The following is a 16,940-nucleotide window of genomic DNA, read 5'->3' on the forward strand; positions in this document are numbered from 1 at the left end:
CAAGCAAACAAAGCAAAGCATGCCTACTTCCTGGTGGCAGCTTAGTACTTCCTGTGTCCTAATCATCCCTGGAGACTTGAGTTAACAGCTTGAGTTGAGCATTTGTCTGCTGTTCAGAATAGCCTTGTGGTGTTTGTTTTGATTATAGTAATTACTTGCACAATTTGGCTCTGTCTGATTTGGTCATGTTTCTAGCCTAACATTTTTCCTAAAGTTGCTTTGAGCACCACACCTTCTTTTTAACGATATATAGACTGTCCATAGTTCTGATTAAGTGTTGGGAAAACATGAGAAATATATCACCTGACATCCCATCTCAGGAAACAGATGTCCTGCGGTTCAACAGAGCCCTTCTTCCTCTCTCCCTCCTCCCTCCATCCATCCCTCCCTCCCTCCCTCTCTCCTTCCATCAGTTCCTCTCTCCCTCCTCCCCCTTTCCTTCCATCAGTTCCTCTCTCCCTCCTCCCTCCCTCCATCCATCTCTCTCCTCCCTCCCTCTCTCCTTCCATCAGTTCCTCTCTCCTTCCTGCCTTCTCTTTTTCACATGCACTTCATGATAATGCAGAAACAAATAGTCAACGACGGCTCTTTTTTTCTGCTGGGCTATCACTTTCCTCCAGAGCTGTCCAGTCGGGATGACTTTGTCATGCTCTCCTGCCTCTCTCATTTCCATATCATGTACAGAAACGGGCCCGGGAGATGCTTCGAGGCCAATAGGAGATCAGCATCTGTACATCTGTGCCGTGTGCCTTCCTAACAACCCTCTCCTCTACACTCCGCAGTCCAACAAGGACACGCAAACCTGGGAACAAATATGTTGAGCTTCACTTGCCTGACTTAGGATGGCATGCAAGTGTTGTATAATTGTGACCAAAGTGATCAAGAGGATGTATGCTTGGAATACCTCAGGGCCTCACAGGGCCAGTAGAAATGGCACGTTTGTGAATTGTAGTAGTTGGGTCTGTGCTCAGATGAGGAGTAGAGTTGTCGTATTATTCTGACATCTGATTAGGATGAGGGAAAGGGCTGGAACATTGCAGTAACAAGCAGCTATGTCCCATGTTACCATACAGACAGACACCTGTCTTCCTTTGGCCTTCCTATCAGTGGCGGTCGGTGCCGTTTAAGATGATGAGGACAATTATTTGTTTATGACCATGGCCTTATTTCTATTACAGCGTATTGGATGACTGTCATTCATATTCCATTCACCCAGCTCAATGTAATATCAATAGGTTTAGGCTACTACATGATACAAAAATGTTCCCTATACCCATCATGAGGTTGCTACAACCTAGCCTATGAATGAAAGTTTACAATGTAGGTGCACAGGTCGAAATATTTTTTTATTATCAAGGTGACAGACAGTGACACATTCAATACCGCCTTGCACACTCTTGGCCTGCATCTAGCTGATCTAGGGTGTAATCATTAGTCCAACAGTTGCAAACAAGAGTTTCTATTGGACAAATTCAGGTATGTTTAACCCCGTTCCGTTTGTTTCCGTTTAAGAAATGTTTTTCAACAGAATCGGCGGAATGAATACACCTCTGATCACACGCAAACACAGTTCACTTTCATAGCAGCCACATACAAACAGCATGATCACTTTGCTCGTTGTAATTCCTTCTTACATCTATGCGCTCTCTTCCTCTCTCGCCTTTTCCCTTTGATTGTGGACTTCAGTGCACAACACATCAGCTGTCTGTGACCAGACGAAAAAACCTTTCCAAGCCAAACCTTCATATCATAACCGCTAACCGCTACACACAGCCTACATTATTGTCACCATATTAGCTAACGTCATAGTCAACATAGCTAATAGAACTTACGCATTAGTAAACCCACTACAATCATGCAGTACAGTGTGTACAGTCAGCAAGCAGTTTAGCAGTTACACCGGCGGGCCCCGGTGGCAATAAATTAATAAAACCAAAAGCTTACCTTGACTTGAAAGAGTTCCAATGTTGGATATCCATAGCCAGCTAGCTATCATAGCATCACTCTCAATTTGAGCTAGGTATTTAAGTAGGATAAACTAGCTAGCTGCATTCGCTAGCTAAGTAAGTGAAAGTGAAAATAATACTACGAAATATAGCTAGCTCTCTCTCTCTCTTTCTCTCTCTCTCTTTTTCATTTTTGAAGAAATGTATTTGTTCAAAACTGTTCAACTATTGTCTTTCTCTCTCTTTGAGTCAACTACTCACCACATTTTGTGCACTGCAGTGCTAACTAGCTGTAGCTTATGCTTTCAGTACTAGATGAATTCTCTCATCCTTTGATTGGGTGGATAACATGTCAGTTCATGCTGCAAGAGCTCTGATAGCTTGGAGGACATCCTCCGGAAGTTGTCATAATTACTGTGTAAGTCTATAGAAGAGGGTGAGAACCATGAGCCTCCTAGGTTTTGTATTGAAGTCAATGTACCCAGAGGATGACGGAAACTAGCTGTCTTCCGGCTACACCATGGTGCTACCCTACAGAGTGCTGTTGAGGCTACTGTAGACCTTCATTGCAAAACAGTGTGTTTTAATCAATTATTTGAGGATGTGAATATATTTAGTAAAGTAAAACTTTTTTAAATGTTTCATCATTTTTGTTTGCATGAAATTCACTGAGGTGGATGGTCCTCCCCCTTCCTCCTCTGAGGAGCCTCCACTGCCTGCTATCAATTCTGTATGGAGAGGTACCTTCATTTTCTTCTCTCTGCTTTGTGTAGTACAGCTGTGGACTGGACAGTGTTTCCATCCTGGACATCTGTCTCGAAGACAAACAGACCACCACAAAGTGAGAAGGGTTCACACACCTGGGAAGAATAGTCTGTGTGCGTCGGAAGAATGCCATGGTCTTTGTCTGCACTCCGCAGTGGGAGAACAAGCAACATATTGGACCTGGTAGGGGGCTGTCAGAGTGGTGTGTAAGATGCGTGGAAGGAATCAAGCGCAGGAACAGGATGACTTCAACCGTCTTTAGTAATGTTCAAAAAACACGTGAACAATGAGTCGCCAACCCAACCGGGTGGCGCAAACAATTACGCACAAAAACACAGTGCGTCTAAACAAGAAAAGCGCACGCAGTGCGAGCTCTCGGGTAACAACAACGAGAGAATACAATAAACTTCTCAGAGGCAGGCTGACAATAAACAATCACGCATAACACCTGACCCAACCACACGAAACTAAATAGGGAAACAATTAAGACACAAATAAGGGACAGGTGTTATGAACAGACAAAACCAAATGAACATGAAACATAGAACGGTGGCAGCTAGTACTCCGGAGACGACGACCGCCGAAGCCTGCCCGAACAAGGAAGAGGAGCAGCCTCGGCCGAAACCGTGACAGGGGCATAGGACAGGAAGAAAAACACAAACCAGGAATTGTGCTGATTGCGCATGATGCACATATGATCCCATTCTCTCTTTATGCAATATAGATTCAAAAGCTATATTTTCTGTTATTCTTACCTTAGCCCTCGAAAAATAACTGCAGTAACACATACTACTTGCACACAGACACTGATACCATACCAGCCACTGCTCATGAAGGCAGGGAGCTATTCATCATGGCCTAAAAAGGTTTTGCAGTCACACCTCCACCTTCGGTATAAAATCTGTCATGCCGCATGTTCTTTCCTAAATCTTATCTGAGGGGCAGGCCTGGAATGAGGCGGTTCCCTGGGTTTTGTGATGCTCGCTCTTCTCTGATTGGGAGAGTAAATCAGTCAGTGTTGTTGGGTTTCTGGGGTGTGATTGGTTGCATAGTGCCGTACATGCTGCACCGAGGCAGGCTGGATGGAGAGCTAGCTACAGTAGCCTTTCAATGTGGAGGAGAGGTTAGAGATGTTGATTTAGAGCACTGCCCCTGGAAGTGAAGATGATGTGGGGATGTGGGTTTGCTGTGTGTTTGGATGGTGCATGCATGCATGTGTGCGTGTGCTTTTCTCCATATGTTTGTGTTGGTGGGGTTAGAAGTTGTGTCTGTTTTCCCCCTCCACTGCCACCTCCCTTTCTCTGCTTAAGTGTAATCTGCTAATCCTGCCTTGAGTGCTGACGTCATGGCAGCATTAAAGCTGGAATTGTGCTCTTTTTGTTATATCATCGATTTGCATGTCTTCCAGTCAGCTTTTCTCTGCCTTTCATCATGATTTTTATGCCTCTTGTTCACTGAAACACTTTTATCGCAAGTGAGGGCTGACAGACTGAAGGCATTATCAGGGCCAGGGTCACACAGAGTGGCAACACAGTAGGGGTCTCGTAAATAAGATGAACATACATTCCAACGATTCTGGAATGGAAGAATTCCACAGTCTCTGTATGAGAGGAAATTCCCAATGTCTCTGGCTACATACTTCAGAAAAAGAACTGAAGGCCTTGGGGTATTTCACACACACAGTACCATTTCAAGTTTTCCTGTCGCTGATGTTAAGAATGTTTGGTGCAAAGATAGAATGTTCTGGCATACTTTTTGTCAGACTGACGGGCCAAGGATATTACATATGGTTCACCTGGCATTCGACCCCAACTCACAGCTCTTTGAGTCTAGGTGAAACTGAAACTCACATATTTGGCCTCATCCAGGTGTTGAGGCATCCTTTGTGTTTCTGTGAAGCTGCTGCAGTGCAGATGGTCTGGTGTCTTGTCCGGTTATGAAACCTGGAGGAGAGGTTCAGTCAGGACTTTTTAAGATCTGGGGATTTGAATGTGTGCGTGTGGCTGACAGCCTTCTTATGGCTGTCATATGGAGCGTTACCAGCAACCTCTTATCTCTCATCCCTCTCTTTGGGATGTTTTGATCTCAATGTGAGCATTTCCAACCCCCAGCCTCTGGCCCAAATCTTGCTGAAATGACGGCCTACTCAAGGGAAGTCTGTACTAACAAAACGAAACATAAAACTTTTTGGGCCACTTAAATCGTTGTATTTGACTAAATCATTGTATTTGACACATTGCCTTTTTACATCTAGAAATGATTGCATGTCAAATCAAATCAAATTTTATTTGTCACATGCGCCGAATACAACCGTGAAATGCTTACTTACAAGCCCTTAACCGACAATGCAATGTTAAGAAAATAGAGTTAAGAAAAGTTTACTAAATAAATGAAAGTATAAAAAGTAACACAATAAAATAACAATAACGAGGCTATATACAGGGGGTACTGGTACCGAGTCAATGTGCGGGGGCACAGGTTAGTCAAGGTAATTGAGGCAATATGTACATGTAGGTAGGGGTAAAGTGACTATGCATAGATAATAAACAGCGAGTAGCAGCAGTGTAAAAAAAATAAAAAATAATAATAATTTATATGCTTGATGTTGGTAATTGTTAATCAAGGAACATCTATTAGTTTTATAGTTCAACCTCACAGCTCTTGTACTTGTTGTATCTCAGTCAGCAGTGTCACAACATTGTCTTCAAACCGCCTCAGTGCTTTTACTACTGCTTCAAGCAACCAACTTATACAGTTGGAAGTCGGAGGTTTACATACACCTTAGCCAAATACATTTAAACTCAGTTTTTCACAATTCCTGACATTTAATCCTAGTAACAATTCCCTGTCTTAGGTCAGTTACGATCACCACTTTATTTTAAGAATGTGAAATGTCAGAATAATAGTAGAGAGAATGATTTATTTCAGCTTTTATTTATTTCATCACATTCCGAGTGGGTCAGAAGTTTACATACACTCAAATAGTATTTGGTAGCATTGCCTTTTAAATTGTTTAACTTGGGTCAAACGTTTCGGGAAGCCTTCCACAAGCTTCCTACAATAAGTTGGGTGAATTTTGGCCCATTCCTCCTGACAGAGCTGGTGTAACTGAGTCAGGTTTGTAGGCCTCCTTGCTCGCACACGCTTTTTCAGTTCTGCCCACAACTTTTCTATAGGATTGAGGTCAGGGCTTTGTGATGGCCACTCCAATACCTTGACTTTGTTGTCCTTAAGCCATTTTGCCACAACTTTGGAAATATGCTTGGGGTCATTGTCCATTTGGAAGACCCATTTGCGACCAAGCTTTAACTTCCTGACTGATGTCTTGAGATGTTGCTTCAATATATCCACATAATTTTCCTTCCTCATGATGCCATCAATTTTGTGAAGTGCACCAGTCCCTGCTGCAGCAAAGCAACCCCACAGCATGATGCTGCCACCCACGTGCTTCACGGTTGGGATGGTGTTCTTCGGCTTGCAAGAGTCCCCCTTTTTCCTCCAAACATAACGATGGTCATTGTTTCATCAGACCAGAGGACATTTCTCCAAAAAGTACGATCTTTGTCCCCTTGTGCAGTTGCAAAGCGTAGTCTGGCTTTTTTATGGCGGCTTTGGAGCAGTGGCTTCTTCCTTGCTGAGCGGCCTTTCAGGTTATGTCGATGTGGGACTCGTTTTACTGTGGATAAAGATAATTTTGTACCTGTTTCCTCCAGCATCTTCACAAGGTCCTTTCCTGTTGTTCTGGGATTGATTTGCACTTTTCGCACCAAAGTACGTTCATCTCTAGGAGACAGAACGCGTCTCCTTCCTGAGCGGTATGACGGCTGCGTGGTCCCATGGTGTTTATACTTGCGTACTATTGTTTGTACAGATGAAAGTGGTACCTTCAGGCGTTTGGAAATTGCTCCCAAGGATGAACCAGACTTGTGGAGGTCTACAATTTCTTTTCTGAGGTCTTGGCTGATTTCTTTTGATTTTCCCATGATGTCAAGCAAAGAGGCACTGAGTTTGAAGGTAGGCCTTGAAATACATCCACAGGTACACCTCCAGTTGACTCAAATGATGTCAATTAGCCTATCAGAAGCTTCTAAAGCCATGACATCATTTTCTGGAATTTTCCAAGCTGTTTAAAGGCACAGTCAACTTCTGACCCACAGTCAAACTTCTGACCCACTGGAATTGTGATACAGTGAATTATAAGTGAAATAATCTGTCTGTAAACAATTGTTGGAAAAATTACTTGTGTCATGCACAAAGTAGATGTCCTAACCGACTTGTCAAAACTATAGTTTGTTAACAAGAAATGTGTGGAGTGGTTGAAAAACGAGTTTTAATGACTCCAACCTAAGTGTATGTAAACTTCCGACTTCAACTGTACCAGCTGTAACAAGCTAAATTCCTTTCAAATTTAGTGACCATGATAGTGTTTTATCACGCACTTGGACAGATTGTATATTCACGCCTGAGGAAGCATGCACCGGTAAGAAATGTTATTGGTTCACACTGTGCTGGAGTAGTCCTAGAGGAGTCTCTTGCCTTGCAGAAACTGTTAGAGTAGGTCACTGGAGGTCAGCTATATTGACCTTTGGAGGCCTGTCAAAATCATTGCTGTTGATTGCTATTAACCTGCTCCACTGGGTACTAGTGCTGTAACGCCTGGCCCTGCTGGAGGCCAACAGATGCTCCAGGCTTGCTGCTCGCTGAGGCATTACTCATGCCTGACCACACTCACTATTTCTCCCCTAATATTGTTTAAATTAATTGAAGCAATGTTTTAGTTTGAATACTTATAGCTGGATAGCTGTTTACACCGCTGCATAAGTGTATTGGTGTACAGTATAGGGTGACAATTGGTTGGATCATGGTTGGTGTTTCAATTGATTGAAGCCATGTTTGACGTACAGATGTACTATTGACGTACATATGTACTATCTTAATTTGACCAGTTTCTCACAGCAGGAAAATAATCCTGCATCAACAAGAAATGTGAATTATTATGTGGATTATAATGAATGGACATTTTTGTAGGGGTTGCTCCATTTTTAGTTAGGATAAGTCAAGTCTGACATTTAAAGTGGAAATTACTGACTTAAGAAGCCTTTTTGTAAATTCTCTGTGACAACAGAGGGATCAAATTAAGATAGCACAGCTGTACTGTACAGTATAGGGTGACAATTTTGTGCAGTAGGTAGTGTCTGAGACGGGGAACAGAGAGATATAAGAAGGAAGGTTAGGGGTGTTAGGTTAACAGAGACTGACAGACCTCTCTATGATTCTGGTCGGTGACGTGTGGCAGCCTGGCAGCAGGACCATGACATGGGCACTGTGGGGTCGGGGTAGACACTAGACAGGTGGGGGTGGGCCCCATCCCTTTGGGGCTGCCCAGGCAGGGTGCCAGATGGGAGATGTTATGCCATGGAGCCTACCGACAGGAAACTGCCAGGGCCGCGTTTGTTCCGCTGACAACCTGCATTTCAGCCCGACCTGGGCAAGCGTACATTCCTCAAAGTGATAGGCTTCAGAGGGGGCCTGGTGCTCTCCCTCACACACATACCCAAGACACACACACATTCTCTCTTTCTCTCTCACCTCTCTGTCTCTCTATTCCACCTTCTCTCCCGTTCTCCCGCGGTCTAGCACGTACCATCTTTCTCTTTCTCCATCTGTCTGTCTCGCTCCCCCCTCAGTCTTTATTCCTTCATCTTCCTGTAACTCCCGGTGAGGCGTGCAGGATTCCTCCCATGCTGAGGGGATTAAGAGCCTGGGAGGGCATCAGGGATCTGATTGGTGAGGACCTGCTCTTGCTCCTATTGGATGGGCTTGGGACACTGCAGCAGTGGTGGGCTCTCAGAGCCAACGGGGGATTGGACAGGACAACAGTGGGTTCCACTGTGGTTGTGTAACTAACCTCAAATCCAGGGAGGGACATCCTTTAGCATCAGGTATGAGTTAACGAGGGAATTCCACTGGTTTTAGAGTTAGATTTCCACAGATCGACAGACCCTGCTCTCTCTAAGGGTTTTGAATCTGTGAAAAGCTTTGACTTTTGGAGCGAAGCACCGGCACTTAGAGAGGGTGGGAAAGTCAAATGCAGGCGACGCTGCGGAGCAAACGTTTGTCACACGCTCCCGTTGCATTTTATATCAGACACGCACTGCAGGGATATCGACCATCTGAGGCAGCAGCAGAGGCGACACAGAGACAATCTGACTGTCAGCTTTGTCTCCCTCAGAGGTTCGATGGACACACTCTACCAACCTTCTAATGTCACGCACATAGCACCTTTGTAGCACCTTTATGTTGTTTACTCAGTAAACAACTCAGACTCCATTTAGAAATCAGGAAATGAGGAGACCTGACCTGAGGAGCGGTTTTATGTTGTTTTGTCTCACTCCTTCTTCTCTCGTTTCCGACAGGTACTGTGGCACCTGGACATCTTTCGCCGGAGCTTCCGGCAGTTGACCACACACAAGTGCATGGAGGACTCGTGTATCTTCTGTGCCTTGAAGGTAAGAGTAGAGCTGTGGGTGGAGAGAGGAGGGGGCCTGGGGGTGGAGGAGAGTTGGTTCACTTATTCATCAATGCTTTCCAGGTAATGCCTTCCAAATAATGCAGATAGAGGATGGTTATTTTGGTATTGGACTGTTGCGTTTATTTTAACAGTAAATCTAGGAGTTTTTTCTGAAGTGACTTTTGTGGATTTAGCTGTGCCCCCAGAGAGATGGATGACCATGCCTTTCAATGTGAATATTTGTATCTCAGCATGTGAATTGTCAGTAACTAAGTACTCTACCCTGGTGTGGACAGGCAGTGGTTGGATGTCTGGCCAGTGGTTATGGATTATGTAAAATAGATTTCTCTCTGATCTGGACAGACCGCTGAATGTAGATCTCTCTATCTCTCTCACACTCCCTCTTTCTCCCCCCTTTCTATCTCACTCTGCTCCCTCCAATCCCCCCACTCTCACCACTCTTTCTTTTATTATTACATTCCATCTAATGCGCAGGCACTGGCACTCTCCATCAAACGTTCAATAACTCAGTTGGAAATTAGTGCTTTCCCCTGTTCCAGCAGACCTTTCTGTCCGTCTGTCTGTTTGTCTCTGTCTGTCTGTCTGTGAGGAGTGTGACAGACTCAATGTTTCTCTCTCTGTTTCACCGTGATGGTCCGTCTCGCTGTCTTAACGTGTCCGTGACGTCTCCTTCTCACTGTGACCAATGACCATCTCTATATGTCTCACCATGACCATGTCTGTCTGTCTGATTGTGGTCTATCTAACTTAGGTCTTACTCTGTACGGGACTCTTTGTCTGGCATTCCAAATCCCTGTCTGATTGTCTGTTTCTTTGTCTGGCTGGCAGAACCAGACTAGCTTTGCCTCTATGCTACTTTCATTACACCACAATGCTTGTCCTGTGGGCCAGCAGTTTATTTTTTCCTGGTTTGAGTCATTGATTCTATCTTAATGAAGAGGTGTCACAAACTCACACACACCAGAGGTGACAGTCGAGGCGGCGTAAATGCCTTTTGAGTGGCTGCAGGATGGCACTTCACACACTCAGCCGTGTGGGATTTTTACCCCCAAATGCAGATTTAATGGGCTCTTGTGAAACTGAGTGGTGTGATCTGCGATGCATTAGGGCTGCAGGGCCATCAGAGGGGTTTGATTGTGACATACAAAGGCATGTCTGATTCTTCTCCTTCGCACACGGTCTGTGGCAGGCAGGCAGGCATGGCTTAGAGCAGCTGAATCTGGCCAGCTGGCAGGACTTGGAGAGTGAAAGAGCCCTGTGGGTTCAACGAGGCCGTCATTTTAGCTACCGGCTGACTAGGTCTGGTCCTTTTGACTGTGACAGGTTAGCTGATTTCACACTAGTGTCTACTGTACCTCAGTGTGAGTCATAGTCATTGTAGGCGTAAGTGTACTTCTGCTGCTCCCGCTGCACTTTCTCTATTTCACTCTTTCACTCAATCTCCCTCCCTCTGCTCTTTCCTTCTCTTACTCCATCTCTCTCTCCCTCCCATTCTCTCTCCCCCTCTGCTCTCTCCATCTCTGCCTAGGCTCCCTTTCTCTTTCCCTTCCCTCACTCTGGTCTCGCTCTCTCCTCTCTTTCTCTCCCTCTCTCTTGATGTTTCAGCCTTATCAGAATTCACCAGGGCTCATTTGAGGGGTCGATTACAGGGCATTTCTGCCAGGCATTTAATTTGAGCAGAATTATTAGGCTATGATCATTTATCCTCTCGCTGCTGTTCTCTCTCCCTTACCTCGCCCACATCTTCTCCTCTCCTCTCGCCCTCTCTCCTCCTTATGCAAGATAAATTGAGGTGCAGCGGCAGGGCAAACGTGTGTGTGTGTGTGTGCGATCGCGTGCACAACTGCATGCACACGTGTGGGTGTTTGTGTACCTGCATGTGTCTGTGTCCGCTTTCCCAATAAACTCTCACATTGTTCAGGGTGTTTTTGATTGAGGAAACGAAAGCACATTATAATGGGCCATCTACTCTCAGTAAATCTAGGTTGTGTTATGAGATTAGTCCATTCATAAGGATGTCTTCCACCTGAATGTGTCATGCCCTGGTGAATAACTGAACACTCTGAAGCAGCACAGTGACAGTGAGGAGTACAAAGCTATAATAATTTCCCCTATGGCTGTTAACGCTTATGTTTAACAGTATGGCTGTGATGAAGTGTTAGGGTTAAAGGGATAATCCACCCCCAGAAATAAAAATCATGAAACTCCTGTCAATTTGGTGAAAGCCTATGTTCTATCAGTGGGTAAAATACAATCTTCCCCCATGATTTAACTTCTAAGTGGTCCGCCTGAGAAAATCAGGAAATCATGTAGGAACGCGTCATAGCTATATCATTCTCGTCACTGGAGATAGGGGATTACACACTATCACATTTTAGAACGCTTTTAAAACAATTACCTGCACTCCAGATCGCCAAATCAACCGATAGATGGTATGGCCATACTTGTCTAGAACACATCCATCCGTTTATATCGTCATGACAGATTATAGATTTTGCTTAGAGGTGCTCAATCTGAACAGTGTACTAAATTATTCACCTCCGTTTCTCCTTCAAGTACCATGTCGCAATGCACCGTGTCTGTAGGAAACAGTGATATTACAGAAAGGAGGAGATAGTAATCCCATTGGGCAATGAATGGAGAAATGCCCCACCCAACTGACTGTCAACCAATCGCATTCACATTGTCATGCTGCGTCACGTTGTTGCTAAGCTAATCGTCACGCAATCTGATTCTAATGGAGTTTCCCCATCTCAAAATTATCTCTGTGGGAAAGAAACGTAATGCTGCTCTCGCTCTGGGCAGAGACGCCATTTATATCTTAGTGTTAGAAATGAACTGTAAGTTGAACTTGCTGATAAATTGTTAGTGCAGTTTGTTTAGGCGATTTTACAGCTAGCTAGCTACTTCACATGCTGATATTGACTTTGGTATTATTGTGTGTAGCTATGTTTTCTAGATAGCTAGCTACCTAGCCAGCCAGCCAGTCAGCCAGCCCAGGAAGAGAGAGAACATTGCATTGTGGGTTTTGTAGTAGACTTGAGCTGCAACAGAATTTCCAAAATGATTTTCACAGGTTTCTACCAATCTTGTTCTTAAGACAAAATGAAAAATTTGTTCACAAAAATATTATTTTCACATATTAGTGTTATTTAACACTTTTAACACTGTTAATAATAGGAATTAGTGGTTTGGGGTGGATTATCCCTTTAAGGCAGCTGCATGCTTCCCATCCAAAACAGTTCGGAACAGTTTGTGCATATATTATGATTACATTTTGTGACGTTTTGTTCGTTTTGGTATTCTGCAAGTTTTCTTTCTGGCTGTTCGTGCACAAGCCATTTTTTCTCAAGGCAAGCCGAAGTCGGTAGCCAAAGTCTACGCCCCTTCGTCAGTGATTGGTCAACAGTAGGGATTCTTCAATGAAGTGTTTGTTGTCATTCACAACTCTTTTTCATGCAAATGTTTTCACTTGAGAAATACTGCACCCAACATCTTAGTTAGATGTAAAATTGTCGAGTAAGACCTCTGCAAAACTTTATTTTTAGTTATCTTTATTTTGAGGAAGTGTATACTGGCGACGGCTTCATCAGTGTACCACTTCTCCGACAGTCAGTTCCTCCATAGGACCCACTCTTCCGTAGGTACTGGTCCTCAATTGTCGAACATGTAGCACCCACCTGGGTGATGCCACGGCTGCTGAAAAGCCACCACATCTTGGCAGTGGGCAGCAGGTAGCTTAGTGGTTAAGAGCGTTGTGCCAGTAACCGAAAGGTCGCTGGTTCTAATCCCCGAGCCGACTAGGTGAAAAATCTGTCGATGTGCCCTTGAGCAAGGCACTTAACCCTAATTGCTCCTGTAAGTCGCTCTGGATAAGAGCGTCTGCTAAATGACTAAAATGTAAATGTTAAGATGTACAAACAGTACTATTGTTGCTTTTTTCTTGTTTATCAAGCGAATGTCTTTTAAGGGAGTATGCGAGTACATTCGTTTGGTTCAGCTAGGCGCCAGCTGAAACAAAGCATGCTGACTCCTTTAGAAGGTGAACTGTGGGAGATGGTGTTGTCTTCGAGATGCAGGTGTTATTTTCGTCAGCCTACAGCGTTCACTCCCATCATGCCATCACCAAGACATCACAGGTTGCCAATAGAACCTTGCATAATGGGAGATTCCAGTGTTATGGATGTTACATTTGCACGCAAAATCACAACTTTAATGTAATTAAAATCACCGGCCACTAGGAGCGCAGCCTCTGGGTGAACATTTTCTTGTTTGCTTATGGCCCTATACAGCTTGTTGAGTGTGGTCTTAGTGCCAGCATCGGTTTGTGGTGGTAAATAGACAGCTACGAAACAAAAACTATAGATGAAAACTATTTTGGTAAATAGTATGGTCTACAGCTTATCATTAGTATTTTAACTCAGGCGAGCAGAACCTTAACAGAGAACGTTTGAAGATGATCCGATGTAAGGTGCATGTTTTACAAAAACTTTCCCCAAAAACTTTATGGATGTTACATTGCCTGTCCAAGTCACCCCCTCTATCTAGACAACACTGTAGAACACGCAACCAAATCTCAAGACACTTTGGTCTGTATTGCTTCATTAACATCTCATCTTCATAACTAACACTGGGGGACAGCGGTGAGTGGAAAAACAAGCTCTGTGAGCCCTTTCTAAAGGCCATGAAATATTATTGACTGAAAAGCCTTTTTTGAGACTTGGCATCCTATTCTGTAATGGAGAAAATTCATATAATTTCCTACTTAAACTGGTCAAATAAAGCCTGAATTCTAACCTATAGACCCTAAGGATAGTTATGAAATGAACTTTATTTGTGATGGTCAGGTTGACTTTCCAATGGAATTGACCATATACTAATCAACAATATACACTGCTCAAAAAAAAATTAAGGGAACACTTAAACAACACAATGTAACTCCAAGTCAATCACACTTCTGTGAAATCAAACTGTCCACTTAGGAAGCAACACTGATTGACAATACATTTCACATGCTGTTGTGCAAATGGAATAGACAACAGGTGGAAATTATAGGCAATTAGCAAGACACCCCCAATAAAGAAGTGGTTCTGCAGGTGGTGACCACAGACCACTTCTCAGTTCTTATGCTTCCTGGCTGATGTTTTGGTCACTTTTGAATGCTGGCGGTGCTTTCACTCTAGTGGTAGCATGAGACGGAGTCTACAACAACCCACACAAGTGGCTCAGGTAGTGCAGCTCATCCAGGATGGCACATCAATGCGAGCTGTGACAAGAAGGTTTGCTGTGTCTGTCAGCGTAGTGTCCAGAGCATGGAGGCGCTACCAGGAGACAGGCCAGTACATCAGGAGACGTGGAGGAGGCCGTAGGAGGGCAACAACCCAGCAGCAGGACCGCTACCTCCGCCTTTGTGCAAGGAGGAGCAGGAGGAGCACTGCCAGAGCCCTGCAAAATGACCTCCAGCAGGCCACAAATGTGCATGTGTCTACTCAAATGGTCAGAAACAGACTCCATGAGGGTGGTATGAGGGCCCGACGTCCACAGGTGGGGGTTGTGCTTACAGCCCAACACCGTGCAGGCGTTTGGCATTTGCCAGAGAACACCAAGATTGGCAAATTCGCCACTGGCGCCCTGTGCTCTTCACAGATGAAAGCAGGTTCACACTGAGCACATGTGACAGACGTGACAGAGTCTGGAGACGCTGTGGAGAACGTTCTGCTGCCTACAACATCCTCCAGCATGACCGGTTTGGCGGTGGGTCAGTCATGGTGTGGGGTGGCATTTCTTTGGGGGGCCGCACAGCCCTCCATGTGCTCGCCAGAGGTAGCCTGACTGCCATTAGGTACCGAGATGAGATCCTCAGACCCCTTTTGAGACCATATGCTGGTGCGGTTGGCCCTGGGTTCCTCCTAATGCAAGACAATGCTAGACCTCATGTGGCTGGAGTGTGTCAGCAGTTCAAGAGGAAGGCATTGGTGCTATGGACTGGCCCGCCCGTTCCCCAGACCTGAATCCAATTGAGCACATCTGGGACATCATGTCTCGCTCCATCCACCAACGCCACGTTGCACCACAGACTGTCCAGGAGTTGGCGGATGCTTTAGTCCAGGTCTGGGAGGAGATCCCTCAGGAGACCATCCGCCACCTCATCAGGAGCATGCCCAGGCGTTGTAGGGAGGTCATACAGGCACGTGGAGGCCACACACACTACTGAGCCTCATTTTGACTTGTTTTAAGGACATTACATCAAAGTTGGATCAGCCTGTAGTGTGGTTTTCCACTTTAATTTTGAGGGTGACTCCAAATCCAGACCTCCATGGGTTGATAAATTAGATTTCCATTGATAATTTTCGTGTGATTTTGTTGTCAGCACATTCAACTATGTAAAGACAAAAGTATTTAATACGATTATTTCATTCATTCAGATCTAGGATGTGTTGTTTAAGTGTTCCCTTTATTTTTTGAGCAGTGTATTTAGCCTACGTATTAAGACTATCATACACTGTAGGAAATGAGTGTTAACTTGATATGAAGGATATTTACCACCTTCCTGTTGCGGTCAAAATATGTGAACCCTGTGAATTTATAATTTCTTTGTACAATTCCTGTTACTCCAGAGAGAGTTACACTGTTATTGACCGTGCTGTGTTATTGTGTCTCTTGTTGTTTCTAGAGTATCTTTGCCCAGTTCCAGTTCAGCAGTGAGAAGGTGTTGCCGTCTGACGCGCTCCGCAGCGCCCTGGCCAAGACCTTCCAGGACGAACAGCGCTTCCAGCTGGGCATCATGGACGATGCTGCAGAGTGCTTCGTAAGAGACAGCCCCTCCCTCACTCCTCCACTCTTCCTCTCTCACCTCCCCTATTCCTCCATACTTACTTACCTCATCCCTCACTTCCCCACGTGCATTACTCTTCATTCTTCCACTCCTGCTCTTTTTCTTTATACATTACTGTACATGCTTAGCAAACAGAAGAGCTAAGAGATCAGCTAAAAGTGATCTCATAGCAAAATGCTCTATGTTGAAACCAGACATTTGCAGTAGCATAACATTTACAAAACAATGGCAGGGCCAAGATTTCCTTTGGCAGAACAAAGGAAAAGTTTGGGAAGTGTTTTTCACTTTGGGATGCTGCAGTGCAGAGTTCTGTACAGGGCCTTTTCCTGATCCCACCGACAGTAAGCAGAGTCCATGTCACGCCCTGGCTCTGGGGACTCTAATATGTTGAGCCAGGGTGTGTAAAGTCTATGTGTGTTGTTCTAGGTTTCACATTCTGGTATTGTGGTTCTATGTTGGCCAGTGTGGTTCTCAATCAGAGGCAACGTGATTCAGCTGTTGCTTGTTGACTCTGATTGAGAACCATACTTTAGCAGCCTGTTTCCCCACAGAGTTTGTGGGATCTTGTTTCGAGTCTGTTGTGTTAGACCGTGAACTGTCACGTTTTAGTTTTGTTGGTTTTGATCGTGTCTCTAATAAAGAGTATGTTTGCCTGCAACGCTGCGCCTTGGTCCTCATCTCTGTTCGACGATCGTGACAGAAGATCCCACCAAGACTGGACCAAGCAGCAAGTCCAGGAGCCAGCGCCTGAGAGATCTCTAGCGGATCTCCTTCGCCTCCTCGACTGGGTCAAGCCATGTGAGGAAGAGAGGGGCTTGACGTGGAGGCAGAAGGGTGAAAGGCTGGCGAGGAGCATGGAGAC

General features: G+C 44.8%; 1 protein-coding gene across 1 annotated transcript in view; it reads left to right on the top strand.

Moving 5' to 3' along the window:
• Positions 1-16,940, top strand: part of usp54a (ubiquitin specific peptidase 54a) — a gene marked incomplete at its 5' end in the record, with an annotated part of 62,019 nt that overhangs the window by 14,264 nt on the left and 30,815 nt on the right. Inside the window, 2 exons of the mRNA XM_084153235.1 lie at positions 9,128-9,220; positions 15,917-16,051. Coding sequence (XP_084009361.1) covers positions 9,128-9,220; positions 15,917-16,051 — 228 coding nt within the window. The remainder of the gene's footprint in view (positions 1-9,127; positions 9,221-15,916; positions 16,052-16,940) is intronic.

Source organism: Coregonus lavaretus (genome assembly GCF_964263955.1).
Source record: "Coregonus lavaretus genome assembly, chromosome: 36".
Lineage (NCBI taxonomy): Eukaryota > Metazoa > Chordata > Actinopteri > Salmoniformes > Salmonidae > Coregonus > Coregonus lavaretus.